General features: G+C 37.3%; 2 protein-coding genes across 2 annotated transcripts; both read right to left on the reverse strand.

Annotated features, from left to right (window-relative positions):
• On the reverse strand, nucleotides 1-6,404 carry LOC110925530 (dynamin-related protein 5A-like). Its single transcript, XM_035986609.1, has 16 exons — nucleotides 6,276-6,404; nucleotides 5,356-5,419; nucleotides 5,126-5,230; nucleotides 4,699-4,800; nucleotides 4,533-4,583; nucleotides 4,381-4,442; nucleotides 4,210-4,300; nucleotides 3,252-3,316; nucleotides 2,953-3,147; nucleotides 2,550-2,669; nucleotides 1,961-2,031; nucleotides 1,660-1,885; nucleotides 1,137-1,187; nucleotides 824-1,052; nucleotides 620-759; nucleotides 1-260 (listed from the first exon to the last, which is right to left on the reverse strand). The coding sequence occupies exons 1-16, from the start codon at nucleotides 6,402-6,404 to the stop codon at nucleotides 138-140; spliced, it is 1,824 nt and encodes a 607-aa protein (XP_035842502.1). The 3' UTR covers nucleotides 1-137.
• Nucleotides 6,405-9,713: 3,309 nt separating this feature from the next.
• On the reverse strand, nucleotides 9,714-15,562 carry LOC110921030 (UDP-glucose 4-epimerase GEPI48). The gene is made up of 9 exons (XM_022165295.2): nucleotides 15,106-15,562; nucleotides 13,118-13,167; nucleotides 12,893-13,028; nucleotides 12,707-12,808; nucleotides 12,380-12,607; nucleotides 11,448-11,526; nucleotides 11,233-11,315; nucleotides 11,039-11,130; nucleotides 9,714-10,100 (listed from the first exon to the last, which is right to left on the reverse strand). The coding sequence occupies exons 1-9, from the start codon at nucleotides 15,292-15,294 to the stop codon at nucleotides 10,001-10,003; spliced, it is 1,059 nt and encodes a 352-aa protein (XP_022020987.1). The 5' UTR covers nucleotides 15,295-15,562; the 3' UTR covers nucleotides 9,714-10,000.
• Nucleotides 15,563-18,173: the final 2,611 nt, after the last annotated feature.

Here is an 18,173-nt window from a genome sequence, read left to right on the forward strand (position 1 = left end):
TAAATAAAAACCAATTTACTTTGCACTTCGCGCAATCGCAACTGGTTTAGTGTACTAAAATCATACAATTAACAAACATTAATAATTCCAAAGAGCTTGAGACACAAATAACAAGTTTTCATTGCCTATTCAATTTATCACCATGAAACTCCATTAATCTCCATTTGTGCACTTTTATATAACTCTAATCTTTTAGCCAACGACGAACGCCTCTCCATGATCGCGGGATCTTCATCCAACAGCTTCGATAACTGACTTGGCTGCAAATAAAATTAAAACATTACCTTCGAAAACTGTTTATAAGAAAATAGTTTTTGTTTAAAAAAATGTTAAAAAAAAGGGGTAATTGCACGGTACCCCTGACCGCGGGAGGGATCCCCCTCCCCAAGCTAGCGACCCGGCAACGCTGCGTGGCGGTGAACACCCAGCCGTTTCGAGGGGAGCGAAGAGCCTGCAAGCAGGATTCGAACCCGAGCACTTTAGGTCTCAAACCGGTTTAACTTGGGTGCCGGTGGCCATTGGGCTGACACCCAATGGTTAAAAAAAAATTAAAAAAAAATGTTTCAAGTCAACTCGGCGAAAAATGGTCAAGTTAAACAATAGATAATTAGTGACTTACTTTTTTTCGACCCAACTCGGCAAAGAAATGATCAAGTAAGCTGCGTTTAGCTTCGCGCACTTGACAGTGAACCACCGATTTAGGAATAGAGTTCACTAGGCCCGAAAGAACCATATTCACATACTGCAGTACTGTCGTTCCTGTTTTCATATTCTTAGCGTTAGGACTCACAACATGGAAGTAACAATGTATTCAGTCGCTCACCAATTCGTCGAAGGTACGTCTCGTTATATCTGTCAAAAATGGATTGTGTTGGGTTACCGCCTTTCTCGACTTCTTGAGGAAGGGTCCGGAAAAAGTCAACGGTTAAATAGCAACATTCCATATCGACAAGCATTAGTGTGGCCTTTCTACTTTCGTTTTTCATTCTTTCAAGCGACTTGTTTGCAGCCCGTTCCACTTCTTTTCTTAAACTCGGGAACTGTTTCAGCTCCTGACCAAACAATCTTTTTATATAAAAAAAAAGATAATTTTTTTCTTAGAAAAAACAAGAAAATTCTAAAAAAAAAAAACGCACCATTGTCTCGCTAATGGCTTTTCGAACCAGCTCCTTTAAGATGATATCAACCTAAAATCTTGAAAAGTTAACTTCTTTTCCAAAACCAGTAACCGAAAAAAGTTAAAAAAAAAATCGGGTTGTGTTTATCTCAAACGGGTCACGCCAAAACTTCTTTTCGTAATTTTTTGTTTCAGTTTAACGGGTTGATAAAATAAAATTATGGTCGGTCTGCACAACCTAACCCAACGCAGCCTGGCCCATTTCGAGTCAGTAGTGCAGCTTAGTTATGTTCCGAGGGGGCGCCCGACCCCCCGAACTTTTCGATGCGTAGTGTTATGAATAGTACTTTCGTATAGAAATTTTTTAGGTATATACGTTTCCGCCCCCCCGGTTTCGGAAAATTTGGGGGGGGGGGGGGGCAAGCTTCGCCAATGTTTCGAGTGATACAAAAATGGCCCGTTTCAATGTAGACTAGTTTTGACCCGTTACTCAACCAGCCCATCATGCTACTTCAACATAAACTACTTGTTTTTTGAATTACCGCATTCACAGAGGCCTCAGCGGGAGCTTTGATGGTAACCAATGAAGATTCAATAATGTGACGATATCCTTGTTCAGGAGCTATAAGATGCGGTTGATATCCGTCAGCTTGAGTGATCAGTTTCTTGATATTCTCCATCGATAATTGCTTGTCAAACTGTAATTTTTTTAGAGCGGAGGGAAGCTGGCTTTCAAAAACATGGTATATTTTATCTCCTCCGGATCGCCTATACAAAATGAGAACCATTAGATTTAGATGTAGCAAAATGGACCGTCTAGATGGTTAAGGATCTTGTACTTACGTCCCGTCTAGATGTTCTTTGTATATTTGATCAAAAGCCCGACATATATCCATTATCACAAGTAACTTTCCCTGCGTTTTTGTACTAAACCATCAAGACCAACATTTTATGAACATTTTATTTTATACAATAAAGAGTGAATTTCAAGGATTCTCCTTTATCTTTATACCAATTTTCAGGCGCTGTCCTTTATGTTCAAAATTGACGAGTTTTGTCCTTTATGTTTTCATATCATACACGTTTTGTCCTTTAGACCTAACCCAGTTAGTTTTTTCGGTTAAATTTGGTCATGAGCTTTGCAAATGAGAGCATTTTTGTCAATTCAAAGGTAAGTTCAACGGCAGATTTACAGCTCAAAGCTTCTGCAACCTTTGAATTGACAAAAATGTCCTCATGTGCAAAGCACATGACCAAATTTAACTGAAAAAACTAACTGCGTTAGGCCTAAAGGACAAAACGTGTATGATATGAAAACATAAAGGACAAAACTCGTTAATTTTGAACATAAAGGACAGCGCCTGAAAATGGGTATAACGATAAAGGACAATCCTTGAAATTCACTCTACAATAAATGTGACAGAAAACTTACACCGGCATCGGTAGATATAGGCTTTCCAAGATGACTCAATTCCGCTTCGAGATCCGCTAAAGTTTTGTTGATTAACGATTGAATACCCGGAATACGGGATTTAATCACGCCTTCCAAATGCTGAGATAGCAAATTAAGTCATATATCAGCATTGGCGCAACTTTGAAGGGGCCGGGGGGGGGGGGGACCCCGAACTTTTAGCTCAGTAGTGTTATATATGTAGTTTTTGTATAGATATTTTTGGGTATATACGTTTTCGACCCCCCGGTTCTATAGAATTTTTTGGGTATATACGTTTTCGACCCCCCCCCCCCCCGATCGAAAACGTCAAGCTTCGCCACTGTATATCAGATAAAAGATTCATTTGAAGAACGTTTTTTTTAATATTTCTAGATTCTTTAACCTTTGAGAGCGTTTTTGCAAGATATTCAGAACCCATTCTTGAAGCCAGATGCTTGTATTCTCTGCTGGTAGAAAAGTATTCTCTTTCTTTACGTCTAGCCGAAGCCATATCGACCCTTTTATTAATATCTTGTTGTGAACGGTTAACAATCCCGACCCATGGGAACTTTAGCCGATAAGATTTTCCTTCTAAAATCTAAAACTCAAGAAGATATGAATTTGTATGAAAATCAAACACCCTTAAAGTATCGTACCATCGTTCTAGAATAGTTTACATATTATTTGAGCCGATTAACTTACGTCAACTGCATCGGTACCCTTATCCATCAAGTCAATCTTGGTCAACACTCCAATAGTTCTTTCACCTAAAGAGGCACTTCAAGCTCATAAATATAAATTTTATAATAAATAGAGTGAATTGCAAGTTTTGTCCTTTATCTTTAGGCCATTTTGCAAGTTTTGTCCTTTATGTTTAAATTTGACGAGTTTTGTCCTTTATGTTTGAAAATCAAACACGTTTTACCCTTTGGGGCAAAACGTGCTTGATTTTTAAGGACAAAACGTGCTTGATTTTTTAAACATAAAGGACAAAACGTGCTTGATTTTTAAACATAAAGGACAAAACGTGCTTGATTTTTAAGGCCCAAAGGGTAAAACGTGCTTGATTTTTAAACATAAAGGACAAAACTCGTCAAATTTAAACATAAAGGACAAAACTTGCAAAATGGCCTAAAGATAAAGGACAAAACTTGCAATTCACTCTAATAAATAAGAGTGAATTTCAAGGATTGTCCTTTATCTTTATACCCATTTTCAAGCGTTGTCCTTTATGTTTAATATTGACGAGTTTTGTCCTTTATATTTTCATATCATACACGTTTTGTCCTCTAGGCCTAACCCAGTTAGTTTTTTCAGTTAAATTTGGTCATGTGCTTTGCACATGAGGGCATTTTTGTCAATTCAAAGGTTGCAGAAGCTTTGAGCTGTAAATCTACCGTTGAACTTAACTTTGAATTAACAAAAATGCCCTCATGTGCAAAGCATATGACATAATTTAACTGAAAAAACTAACTGGATTAGGCCTAAAGGACAAAACGTGTATCATATGAAAACATAAAGGACAAAACTCGTCAATTTTAAACATAAAGGACAGCGCATGAAAATGGGTATAAAGATAAATGACAATCCTTGAAATTCACTCTTATAATAATTTAACTATGTTTGAGAATTTGCACAAAACCGAAATGCATTTGGGTACCTGTGGGGTCCACCTCACGCGACATTTTAATCGCATCTGATGTAGCAAGATATTGATTAGCAGGTGATATTACCAAGATAATACAGTTCGGCTGCATCGAGAAAATCTCATTAAACGAATGAAACCAACGATTATATACTCATTGTTTTCGCAACTGAATTTATAATCCACCTTTTGAATGTAAGCGCGGACCATATTCTCAATATCTTGCACAATCCCTTCAGACTGACCATCTATATTCATTCAAGATTTTCAGTTAAACTTAGCTTAATATTTTATTTCATGTCACTTGAATTTTTTTTTTTTTTTTTATATGTACTTACCAACTGCGACTTTTGTAAGGCCGGGAAGGTCAACCAAAGTCAAGTTGACCACTGTCAAGACAAAGGAATTCATCAAAATTCTTTCTAAATTATGTATAGGCCTATGTTATGTAAATATACGTTGCAACAATGTCGAATGTTTTTTTTTTTTTTTTTCAAAATTTACCATTTGGAGAATAGATACTAAGATGGATCGGTACACTTGAAATTTGTTTGGTTTGGCCCGTTTCGCGATCGGTCTCATCTGAAATCTCTTTTCTCACAGCAACTGCACATTTTTAAAATCGCCAAAGTTATATCACTACTTCTCTAACAAAGCGATGAACCATACAAATGATGAACATCATGGGCGGAACCAGAGGGGGGTCAAGAGGGTCCGTTGACCCTCCGGTTACCGGAACTTTTTGAATTTTTATTTATAAATTTTGAGTTTTTGAAGAACGAACTTAGAGATGGACCCCCTAATTTGAACCAGTATAGAATATAAGCTTACGATGACCCCCTAACTAAATCGTTCTGGCTCCGCCACTTTATTGAACATACAAGTAAGAAGATAATGCCACTTGTTTATGAGTTATGAAGTAAGCTTATACCGAAATCATAAAACTTTTGTGACGGAAGGTGCAGGAATTCTGCGTATTCTTTGCCGTTGTCTATCTTATGAAGCTGCAAAACAAGTGGACGTCGAGTAACGATTCCTGCATATAACAAAGTTGAAAAATCATAAAAAACACAGTATAATTTGTTCCTGTATGTGATATTATACATTTAATCTTCAAGATTTTGATCAAATAAATAAAGATAATATGACATATGGACAAACCTGATCCTCTTGGCAAGAAGTCTTTGCCAACAACGCTTTCCAAAACCGAAGATTTCCCTGAACTCTAACAATATTAAACAACAAATTAAGTCAATATTAACTATTTATAAAATTTAAAGAATCTTTAATGGATAATACTGCAATTTATCATATAAAGAAGCAAATTCCACTTGCTAAACATAAACTTTAAAAAAAAAATGAAAGATGGGTGTTTAATTATCATTCAAACTTAACTCAAAAGATTAATATCATCATCATCATACTCTGTAAATCCCATCAATAGCAAAGCTAAGGTAGGGTCTGAGGAGGGTAAGATGTAGACAGCCTTACCTCTACCCCGTAGGAATAGAGAGGCTGCTTCCAGTGAGACCCCCGGCTCGATATTAGTTTTGCATCAAGCCTTGGACATAAGGCACATAACACTCAGCAATCGGGACAAAGACCGATTAGTGCATGTACCCTTTTCTCTTTCAGCTCTCAACACCACCACATGATGCATGATTAACCGTCCTCGGCTTTTTACGTTATTTTCACGAAATTAGTAAAATAACGTTAAAATTAGTGCACTTTCACTTTTGCCCCCCCCCCCCCCCCGATGGCCCACACATATATACATTATATGTGCATACCGCAAACGGAGTGTAAACTCAAAAGATTAATATCTAGTTTCATAATCAAAGATATAAAAATACAAACAAATATCATTCAAATACATGAGTTTTTTTTTTTTTTGAAAGGTGATTCTACTGAGATAGATGCATGCATTTATTTATTTATACATAAAGCAACAATCTTTAATGTATATTATGCATCAAGGAGCAAAATCAAAGATGGGAAATTGGATATTTGATGAAATTAACAAAAAAATAATAATAAAAATAAAAATAAAAAAAATAAAAATATAAGAATGATGGAATAACCTGACCACCAACAACAGCAATGGAGGGTAAAGAGTCCCAAAGAGTAGGCAATGAAGTTGCTTCACCATGATCACCCAATGCTGTGCATGCTCTCTGTATTTTGTTCACTAAACTGATCAAATTCTCCATTAAAACTTACAAAAAAAAAAAAAAAAAAAAATTCCAGGAGTTTGTGTTCAATTGGAGGAGGCTTCTAATTTATTCTTATTTATAGGTGTATTTGAAGCACAAAAAACTAAAAAGACTTCTTCTTATGGACCCCAATTTTCATTGTTTTCATACATTTAAAGATTCTTTTTTTCCTTCTTTGTTAAATATAGGATTCAGGTCAAGTTGGAATTTTATGGGATTTGTCTGTATTTTAATTTTATGGGACAAATGAAATTTAATAACAACTTCTAAATTGAGCACCTCCTAAACTATTTTAATCAATTAGAATTTAAATCTAATGAAATCATACTTAAGAATTGCAACTTAAATTGAACATTATACAATTAACAAGCTTGTCTGGTATAATGATTTTTATTTTAGAGTTAACTTTCGTTTTGCTTCCTGTGGTTTGGTCATTTTAACGGTTTTGCTCCAATAGTTTAAAAATAACCATTTTCCTCCCTGATCTTTCGAGTTTGTCGCCAGTTTGCTCCCTGGCTCTAACTCAGGTAAAACGTTCAATTAAAAGTAGGGGTATTTCGGTAGTTACTCCCTGGCTCTAACTCAATTAAAACGTTTAGTTAAAAGTCGCGGTAGTCGTGGTCGGCAGGTGGTAGTCGCAGGTGGTGGTGGATGGTTGTGGATGGTGGTGGCCGGTAGAAAGAGTCGTTGGAAAGATGGGGGATCAGAAAAGAATTACTTATATACATGTAAATAAACAAGTTATGGGTTTATTTAGGTGAAAAGACTTACATGCCCTTGCTTTTATCTATAAAAGTACCAAAATACCCTTCTAGTTAATGGATTGTTTGGATGGAGTTAGAGGTGGGGAGCAAAATGACGATAAGTTAGAAAAATCAGGGAGAAAAATGACTATTTTTAAACTATTGGGGCAAAACCCCTAAAATTACCAAATCACAGGGAGCAAAATGGAAGTCAACTGTTTATTTTATTGAGTTAACTGCCATTTTCGTCCCTGTGGTTTGGTCACTTTGGCCATTTCAGTCCATTTTTCAAAAATGCGCCATTTTCGTCCCCCACGTTCTGGAAAGGTGCCATTACAGTCCAAAAATCATAACCCAGTTAAGTCAGTTAGTAAATAAGGACTGATTGTGTAAATTTGTAACATAAAGGACCATTTAAGTAAATATTAAACACCACCACCACTAGCCCTGCCACCACCACCACTCCGCTGCCACCACCACCACCGCCACCACCACCGCCACCACCACCACCACAGCCCTGCCACCACCACCACTCCGCTGCCACCACCGCCACCGCCACCACAGCCCTGCCACCACCACCACTCCGCTGCCACCACCGCCACCGCCACCACCGCCACCACAACGCTGCCACCACCACCACTCCGCTGCCACCACCACTCTCACAGATGTCAACAGTGTCATCTCCCCCAAATCGGTCAACAGAAGGTCAAACAGGAAAGTCAATGGCTCAAATTAACGACCAAAATCAGGTTATATTCCAATTAACCTGGTGCAAACATTGTACAAGTATAAACGAATGAACCGGAACAAGAAAAACGAACCGTTAACGGCTGGAACGACGTGTTGACTGATTCCGGCCACTGTGAAGATTCCGACGAAGTTGCAGGTTCGGTTCCGGCTAAAATCGATGTGTTTGAGCATTGTGAGGGGTGTAAAATGTTTGTGGGGATCTAAGGAACTTCAGATGTCCGTTCAATTCGACCCAGATCGACAGAAACAGAGAGTGTGTGGTGGTGGTGATGGCAGTGGTGGTGGCAGGGCTGTGGTAGCCATTATGAATCTGAAGTGTTTCCGGAACCTGCAACTTCATGTTCCGTCATCGAAACTTGCAACTTCACTTCTCCGTCATCTTACCATCATCTCCGTTCACCTCCATCTTCCGTTTTGAAACCTCCATCTTCACCATTTCAATTCTTTCAGTCATGGTAGCAGGTCGGGTTATGTATGGAATGGTGGTTCGAAGAACTGTTGATGATGATCAACGTGATGATTGACGATGATGATGAACTCTTGATCGCACAAGCCAAAGATAATCGCACAAGATCCCGTAGTCGCGGTGGTGGCGGTGGTGGCAGTGGCTGTGGTGGCGGTGGTGGTGGTGGTGGCAGTGGCTGTGGTGGCGGTGGTGGCGGTGTGGCTGTGGTGGCGGTGTGGCGGTGGTGGCGGTGGTGGTGGTGGTGGCAGCGGAGTGGTGGTGGTGGCAGGGCTAGTGGTGGTGGTGTTACAAATTTACACAATCAGTCCTTTATGTTACAAATTTACACAATCAGTCCTTATTTACTAACTGACTTAACTGGGTTATGATTTTTGGACTGAAATGGCACCTTTCCAGGACGTGGGGGACGAAAATGGCACATTTTTGAAAAATGGACTGAAATGGCCAAAGTGACCAAACCACAGGAACGAAAATGCCAGTTAACTCTATTTTATTTAATCAATTGATAGTTAAATAATAAATATGATTATATGTTAAATTTTGGTAAAATATTTCATCAATCATCACAATCATTTCATTTTTTGTAACATACATTACATTAAAAAAAAAATTTTACAATATTTTTTCATGTTAAAAATCTACAATCATCGTCCTGTTTGTTGTTTTACGCTTTTTATTTGTAACGAAAGCGTGTGCATAGATTTATTCTATACCATTACATTTATATTTTTGTTGATGTATCTTTCTAGTTGGTTTGTATAGAAAGTCAACTAGATTATTAACACTTTGTAAACATCAATGATTTGCAATATAACCTTAACTAGATTAGAGTAGAAACATGACTTAAAACAAATAAAACCGGCTTAACCTACGATTTCGTAAATCAAACTAGCAACTAGAAGTTATCTCTGACATTCCAACCAATTTTACATATACATATACAGGGTAGGGATAGTGTATATTAATCCAGAAGTGTGAGAAGTGTATTATAACACTCTTTATAACACTATATAACACCATATAAACACCGTATAACACTATGTAACACCATATAACACTATGTAATACTATATAACACTTTATAACAATATATAACACTATACATCTATCATAGAAATGCTATCAGACAAAATATAGTGTTATATTTGTTATATAATGTTATATAGTGTTACATAGTGTTATATGGTGTTATACGGTGTTTATATGGTGTTATATAGTGTTATAATACACTTCTCACACTTCTGGATTAATATACAGGATCCTCTACCTACATATACAAATAATACAAAAGAGTAGCAAAAGTATAGATGCAGAAAGCATAAATCTTTACTTAAATAAATTTCAATATAATGAATAAAAGAACAGATCACTACACAAATACCACGTCCGATATACAAGAAACCGACCTATATGTTCTTTCTGCGTTAGCGCGACTACATTAACATCTATGTAGAAAAAAAAAAAAAAAAAAAAAAAAAAAACCAACTAATAATTACAGAAAAGAAAGAAACTAAGAACATATCACTCCAAACACTAAGCCTGATGCTATTTTAGAATATTCATGAACTAATGCTTCATAGTAACCGAATAAATACTGCCATAAAATATGAATGAAAACCGTCCAATTTTCCTTTTTACTTTTGTTTGGCTTCCTCTTTCGTTAGATAACCGTATGGGTTCTTACTCGCCCAGTTCCACTGATCTCTACACATCTCATCTATTCCATATTTCGCCCTGCAATTAACAACGGACCAATAGATCAGCATAATCTCAAAAGTGAAAACCATCGATAATCATATATCTATGTTTTACGGAAAAATTACAAGTTTTGTCCTTTATCTTTATACCACTTTTCAGGCGGTGTCCTTTTTAACGAATGTTGACAGGTGGTGTCCTTTACTAAGTATTTTGTTGCAAGTTTAGTCCTTTACACCTAACCCAGTTAAAAAACCCTGTTAATTGTTGACAGGCAGTGTCCTTTACTAGGTATTTTGTTGCAAGTTTGGTCCTTTACCTAGGTATTTTGTTGCAAGTTTAGTCCTTTACACCTAACCCAGGTAAAAAACCCTGTTAATTGTTGACAGGCGGTGTCCTTTACTAGGTATTTTGTTGCAAGTTTAGTCCTTTACCTTGGTATTTTGTTGCAAGTTTAGTCCTTTACACCCAACAATTAACAGGGTTTTTTAACTGGGTTGGGTGTAAAGGATTAAACTTGCAACAAAATACCTAGTAAAGGACACCGCCTGTCAATATTCGTTAAAAAGGACACCGCCTGAAAAGTGGTATAAAGATAAAGGACAAAACTTGTAATTTTTCCATGTTTTACAGGTGGCAATTTCGACCCATTTATGGGTAACTATATTAATTTGGAGTTTTGGACTATGTTTTGCCTTACAATTTATAAAATTGGTTCAAATGAAACGGGTTCATCCGGTCAAGCGGGTCAAACAGGTCAAAAGTCACCTAGGATTTATTCAAAATGCTTAATACCTAGCATTCTACCATACTTTTTAACTTCAAAAATAAAGATCAACACTTTTAACTATTTGCAAAAGTTCAAGAAAAAAAAAAGACAATTGTTTGCGGGTCAACGCTACCCCCCCCCCCCCCCCCGGCCCACCCAATTTGCCACCTCGGCTATTTCCCGTTAAAAATATAAGATCACTACTTACTTCCAGTTCAACTCGAGTTCAGCCTTCTCCGTTGATGCATATACGACCTCAGCATCACCAGGTCGACGGTCAGACATTACAAGAGGAATTTTCTGAAAGAAAGAATATCATGATTCATATATTTCAAATAACCGCTAGTGTATAACGACTGATTTTGGATCGGAAAACCAAAACACATTTCAAACTCATAATACCTTTCCCGATGCCTTTTCAAATGCTGCTACCATCTCCAAAACAGATGTGCCTTTACCGGTTCCCAAGTTGTACGCTTCACAACCTAGAAAGGATAGAACCATGTCGGTCAAAGGTCAAACACCGTAAAAAGTTCAAAATAACGAATAAAATCTATTCATTATCTATAACTTCACCCGTTTCATATAATTTTCCACAAGCGAAATTAGACACACACCTATTTTAGGGTCGGAGAGTTTCCTCAACGCAGCAGCGTGTCCGTCTGCTAAATCTACAACATGGATATAATCCCGTACCTGAAAATCGAAGTTGTAAAACGCAATGTCAAGATCAAATTCGCTACCGTTGCATACATAAAATCTTTAAACTTCTATAAGATTACAAAGAGTAAAATGCCATTTTTCGTCCCTAAGGTTTGGACAGTTTCGCGACTTTCGTCCAAAGGTTTGTTTTTCCGCATCTGGATCCAAAAGGTTTGAAATCTTGCCATTTTCATCCGGCTCGTTAACTCCGTCCGTTTTCTTCGTTAAGTCAGGGGTATTTTCATCTTTTTTGTTAACTTTTAGCAAAATGTACAAGTATTCAAAATACTCTTACTAAATAAAAAAGATGAAAATACACTTAACTTAATGGAGAAAAATGGATGGACTTAACGAGCCAGATGAAAATGGCAAGATTTCAAACCTTTTGGATCCAGATGCGGAAAACAAACCTTTGGACGAAAGTCGCAAAACTGACCAAACCTTAGGGACGAAAATAGCATTTTACTCAATTACAAATTTTACAAGATCTGTATATCCAATTTTTTTTGAACGGCCAACAAAATCAATCCTGAGTACTCTCGGGGCACCCACTGGACAAACGGAGGACTCCGAGAGTAACCCGAGTCCACCACCAATTCCGGGGAAAACCTGGTAACCCACCCGCCCGTAGGCACGGCAGTGAAATTACCGGTAAAACCTGTTTGACTCAAGGATCCAACCCAGGTTTCCTGGGTCTCCTATCATTGCCCACCAATGCCTCACTCTACACCAAGTGGGAGTTGAACCTGCATCTCTCAAGAGAAATGCAAACCCTCCACCACTTGATCTAGACATCATTGGCTCTGTATATCCAATTATTTCGATCAAGTAAGAGTTACAAACATACCCCTGTTCCATCTTTCGTTGAGTAGTCAGTTCCAAAAACTCTTAGTGTCGGTAGTCTACCAACGGCTACTTGCTGGACAAACGGCATAAGATTGTTGGGGACCCCACGTGGGTCCTCACCGATATCACCGCTAGGGTGTGCACCAACAGGGTTAAAATACCGCAATAATATTATTTTCCATTTATTATCCGAAGCATATAGATCCTGGCATATCTCCTCAATCATCAGCTGCAGAGAACGATTAACTATTTATTAGTCCATAAAAAAAAAAAAAAAAAATTTGTGTTGACTGTTGACCAAACATATACAAGGTTGACCGGTTTGTACCTTGGTTCGTCCATATGGGTTGGCTGCAGATAACGGAAACTCTTCGGTGCAGGGTACCTCTTTTGGCCAACCGTAAACCGTTGCCGATGATGAAAACACAAGCTGAATAAAACGTTTTAAACATGACGGATTAGCGTTTTGACTTTTTAATAACGGTTTTATGAAAAATAAACTATAACTAGTTACCTTTTTGCACCCGTAGGCGTCCATAACTTCTAATAGAGTTAAAGTACCAATGAGATTATTGTCGTAATACATTAAGGGCTTCTTCACACTTTCACCGACCGCCTTTAATCCAGAAAAATGTATAACAGCATCAAACCTACATACACACCAGATTATATTAATTCGAATCGTAAAATACTTTGAAAAGCGCATGACGTAAGATTAGTTTGTGAAAAAGTAACGTACTTTGTGGATGCAAAAAGCTCCTCTAATGCCGGTTTGTTCCGGATATCCATCTGCAATGAAGTAAAAACAGTGAAACTTTAGCGTTACACGTCGAAATATACACGAACGCAACGAGATTAAACATAAACAATTTCATGTAATACTCAATTATTCATCCAACAAGGCAATATTACTGACATTTCAGTTATTTTAATTGGAGTAAATTACGTTTTTGGCCCCTGTGGTTATATCACTTTTACTATATTAGCCCAAAATAAGAATTTTTAACATATCTGCCCCCATAGTCTCTATAACTAACCATTTTGGCCCCCATGGTCTCTATAACTAACCATTTTGGCCCCCATGATCTCTAGACTTAGGGGCCAAAATGGTTAGTTATAGAGACTATGGGGACAGATATGTTAAAAATTCTTATTTTGGGCTAATATAGTAAAAGTGATATATCCACAGGGGCCAAAAACATAATTTACTCTTTTAATTGAATTAAACAAAGCCCTATAAGATTTACTCTTTGCAGATCTTATAACAACCTAAAAGATAGTAACAGACATGACATGTTGTGACAGCAAACCAAAGTACACACATGACAGGTTTTATTTCTTTCTCACTTCCATTTTGCTCCCTGTGATTTGGTCATTTTAACGGTTTTGCCCCAATAGTTTAAAAATAGTCATTTTCCTCTTCCTCCCTGATTTTTCTAACTTATCGTCATTTTGCTCCCCGCCTCTAACTCCATCCAAAAAATCCATTAACTAGAAGGGAATTTTGGTAATTTTATAGATAAAAGCAAGGGCATGTAAGTCTTTTCACCTAAATAAACCTATAACTTGTTTATTTACATGTATATAAGTAATTCTTTTCTAATCTCTCATCTTTCCAACCACTCTTTCTACCGGCCACCACCATCCACTACCACCTGCAACTACCACATGCCGACCACGACTTTTAACTAAACATTTAATTGAGTTAGAGCTAGGGAGTAAATTACCGAAATACCCCTACTTTTAATTGAACGTTTTAACTGAGTTAGAGTCAGGGAGCAAACTGGCGACAAACTCGAAAGATCAGGGAGAAAAATGGCTATTTTTATTCTACTAGAGCAAAACCGTTAAAATGACCAAACCACAGGGAGCAAACCGAAAGTTAACTCTTTTTTCTTTTTTTTTTGAACGACAATTTTTTACACCTAAATATCAGATAACCTTGCGTTTACAAGGATTTGAACCCACACCACTAGTAGTTCAAGATTACAACATGTAAGCATAAAAAAAACAATAAAATAAAATAAAAAAATCCCAGATGCTCTATAAAACCTTAAACCGATTATCGGTTTGGTGCATACCACCATCAACATACCTAGAACTCACAATTAGAAAGACGCTAAATCAGTTTTTAGCCTAACAATTAGAGAAATTGTATCAAACACTCAACTTTTTTAGCCTTAAATGTATATAAATAAAAAAAAATTGAAACTTGAAGAGACCCACAAACAGATTTGCACAAAAATAAAAAAAAAAAATCTCAAAATTTATAATCAATTTTCAGAAAACAAAATCAATTTTTAAAAATTGTTTGCCAATCCTTTCTGAATTGCAAACCCCGACCTCCCGAACACAAACCCCTGCCCCCCCCCCCCTCCCCCCGGGTCGAACAATTGTTGTGGATAACCCATTGAACCCTCGTCTACCTTCTGTTTTAATGTAACTTAACAAGTTTTCTGGACTTTATTTAACTCTAAAATTAAAAAAAAAAAAAATTTAAACAGTTTATACAAAAAGTTAAAAGGGTAACAAAAATATACAGTTTCTTAACTAAAGATCAAATCTTTTTTGCAAAATTCAGATTAAACAGTTTATACAAAAAAGTTAAAAGGGTAACAAAAATATATAGTTTCTTAACTAAAGATGAAATCTTTTTTTTTTTTTTTTGCAAAATTCAGAAAATGGGACAAAAAAAGGAAATAAATTAAAAAAGGGAGTTGGTTAAACCTTGTGAAAAGACAGATTAGAGCCATGATCACCAGCAAGTTTCTGAACTCGATTGATAGCAACTTGAGATGAATTATCAAAATTATCAACAACCACCGTCTTGTAACCTTCCAACAACAGCTGCAATACAGTATGACTGCCGATATAACCGGCACCACCGGTCACCAACACGCACTGAGGCGGACCCATCAAGATTAAACCACTACTACTACAGTATCAAGATTCAAGAATATGTATAAAGATTGAAGCTTTAATGTAGAATTCAAAGTGGGTTGTGTTGTATTGGTTAGAAAGGATCTGAAGAGAGAAAGGGTATGAATGTTTTATATATAATTGTGAAGTATGAACATGTGGTGGGTTTGACGTGATGAAGTTCGTCTAGTATTTATACTGTGGCATTGAAAATGGTGGGGTATATTCCAAAGTTTTGTTAATTAGGGTTTTGTTTATTGGATTTTGGGGATGATTCTTGCGAATGAAGATAAAACCTACGGGGAGGACACGTAACTTTATTCTATTGGATCCAACACATAAAATGGGACTAGTTGGTAAATTCATTACTCTTTTTAGCTTTTTTCTTTAAGGACACGGGGTGTGGCTTTGCGCCCCTCGCCACCTCATGAAGTTTAGCGCCTCTATATAGTTATACTACCTCGTCTCTGTTAAAGGGGGTGCTATTGTTGGCTTCCGACAAAGGAATAGCGTGTACCAGAGGATGAAATCAAGGGGCCCCACCTAATGTTAACCAATCAGATTTTTTTATTTATCTTTTTTTTAATATAGTTAAAAAGGGGCTTTATAAGGGGCGTTATTCCACACCGTGTAAGTTAGCGATAAAGCCACTTGCTTATGTGGCGCTTACGTGGCATAATAAAGCCCATAGGACTTTAAACCACACCGTCTAGCCTAATAGAATGACAAACTCACACGATTGTTAAGTCTGTCGTCTACGCCTTACGATACAAAATCATTCATTCAGAGTCGTCCCTGATAATTTAGGACCCTGTGCTATAATAAAAAATGTGACTTTTAAAATATAAATTTGCATTTAAAAGGGGGGTCGGGGCACCTTTTTTGTCAGCGGGTAACTTCTACTCGCTACCACATACCGTCGTCAATTGTTCGGGTAGGGCATATGTATGGTGTGGGTTAACATCTTGCCGATGGTTTAAGTGTGAAAGAGGAGAGCGATAGAAAAAGTTGTTTGTATGGAGAGAGAGGGGGGGGGGGGGGTAAATGGTGAGGTCCATGTTTTAGGATAGTAACATCACTAAATCGGGTAGTTTAGAATAGTGGATGAACCGACTGATGTATCGTAGTGCGTGAGATGTGACGTAACAAAACGATCGTGCAGTGGCTACGTCAATGTGACCTGATTCAATATCACAACAATTGAGTTAGATGCATCAACACTCACCATAGCCCCGTCCCACTTAAAATTCAAATCATTGCACCTTTCTTCCTAAATATTCTGGTCTATTCAAGAGGCGCTAAGGGATGTTGGAACTTTCCGAATACAACTACGAAGCTCATGTCCATATAATAATACGTTACAAGGGTGCGGAAGACTCTAGATTCGGCTGGAAATTCAAACGCAAAGTTACTAAAATAAAAAAAGGCCTAACATTTCCTAGTAAATGTCTAGAAATGTTGGACCAAGAAGGGTTGCCATGAAGACTTCTAGATCAACCCATAATCACCACAAAGCTGGATCTTTTCAAGAAGTTCTACAATATTATGTATAAATGTATTTAGAATAGGAATATTATAGGCAAATAAAATCAAGTATAAATAGACATGTAAGGCCTCATTTGAAGGCAATCAAGTTCCTTGTACTTCAAAGACTTGTAAACCTTCTCAAAGCAATATAAAGCCATCTTTTCTTGTAGTCTTGTAAACCAAGTACTACAAATCGTTCTTGTGCTCTCGCAATCCAAGAATTTTGCTGCCAAACATAGACATACCCGGCTTAAAGGGTTAACTTAGATCCAATCTAAGCGCCGCCCGTGAGTCCAAAAGAATACTCCATGACACATGGCTAATTTATATATAATCTGATATGGCTTTCCCATCTATTTAACTTCACCACCGAGCTTTTCATTACTAACAGTTGATGTACCTAAAAGCAACCAAAATGCTAAAATCCTTAAAGACAATGTCATTTTGATCCTTGGATGATCGTGATCGTGTTTGTTTGGAACAGAAGTTTTATGTTAATAAGAGGAATATTCTAAAAAGTGGCCCTCGGAAAAGTGGGTCCTGAGGTCGCCTAATTTTCCTTTACTAAGGGTTGGCGCTAAAATAATTGATACTGCTAGGTTATAAACCTATTGATCATTACTTTTTTTATAGTAAACTGCAATTTGCCTCCTGTGGTTTGTCGGTGCCTGCACTTTGCCTCCCTATCTTCCATTTTTTGCAATTTAGCTCCCCGTGGCTGCATTTCGTCACACCTTGACTCCATCCGTGGTCAAACGTCTATTTGACCATCCAAAAAGCGAGTAAATGACTATTATACCTTTTTTTCTATTACGGTATGCACCCATATGGTTTCATTATTATTACAATCACCCACCACTGCCAACACCACCACCGCCATCATCATCATCACTATTGTTCATCACTATATCACCTCCATAACACCATCGTAGCCCTTCCTTTCCTCTCTAACTACCACCTCCACCACAACAACTAGGGGTGAGCAAAAGTCGGGTCGGCCCGAAATTACCTGAAAACCGAACCGAAAAATAACCGAAACCGAGCCCAATATACTAGTTAGGGTCAGCTGTCGGCTCCCATGTATTTAGATTCTCGGTTTTGGGTCGGTCCTCAGGCCAAGACCAAGCAAAACCATATAAAAGAAAATCGACCCGATAATATTATATTTCACATGTGTATTACCTGTAATGCTTATCCTAAATCGACTTTTTCTAGAGATGAGGTCCAATTAAATTTAATTAACCGACACAAAACAACTAAAATGAAAAACATTTAACAACCATTATGATCTATATTCAGCAGCAATAGGCAGCAACTTCAACTCAATTTCTAACATCAAGAAGAATAGC

This window comes from Helianthus annuus, chromosome 17, assembly GCF_002127325.2.
Source record: "Helianthus annuus cultivar XRQ/B chromosome 17, HanXRQr2.0-SUNRISE, whole genome shotgun sequence".
Classification (NCBI taxonomy): domain Eukaryota; kingdom Viridiplantae; phylum Streptophyta; class Magnoliopsida; order Asterales; family Asteraceae; genus Helianthus; species Helianthus annuus.

Bases quoted from the DNA above. Each gene is read 5' to 3' on its own strand.
- LOC110921030 (XM_022165295.2), bottom strand. From the start codon at position 15,294: ATGGGTCCGCCTCAGTGCGTGTTGGTGACCGGTGGTGCCGGTTATATC. The intron at 13,168-15,105 runs GTTTAACCAACT...ACTTCATTGCAG, and splicing joins CTAATCTGTCTTTTCACAAG to ATGGATATCCGGAACAAACC. The intron at 12,608-12,706 runs GTACAAACCGGT...CGTTCTCTGCAG, and splicing joins ACCCATATGGACGAACCAAG to CTGATGATTGAGGAGATATG.
- LOC110925530 (XM_035986609.1), bottom strand. From the start codon at position 6,404: ATGGAGAATTTGATCAGTTTAGTGAACAAAATACAGAGAGCATGCACA. The intron at 4,584-4,698 runs GTAAATTTTGAA...TTGTCTTGACAG, and splicing joins TAGTATCTATTCTCCAAATG to TGGTCAACTTGACTTTGGTT. The intron at 1,053-1,136 runs GTGCGTTTTTTT...TTGTTTGGTCAG, and splicing joins AAGCCATTAGCGAGACAATG to GAGCTGAAACAGTTCCCGAG.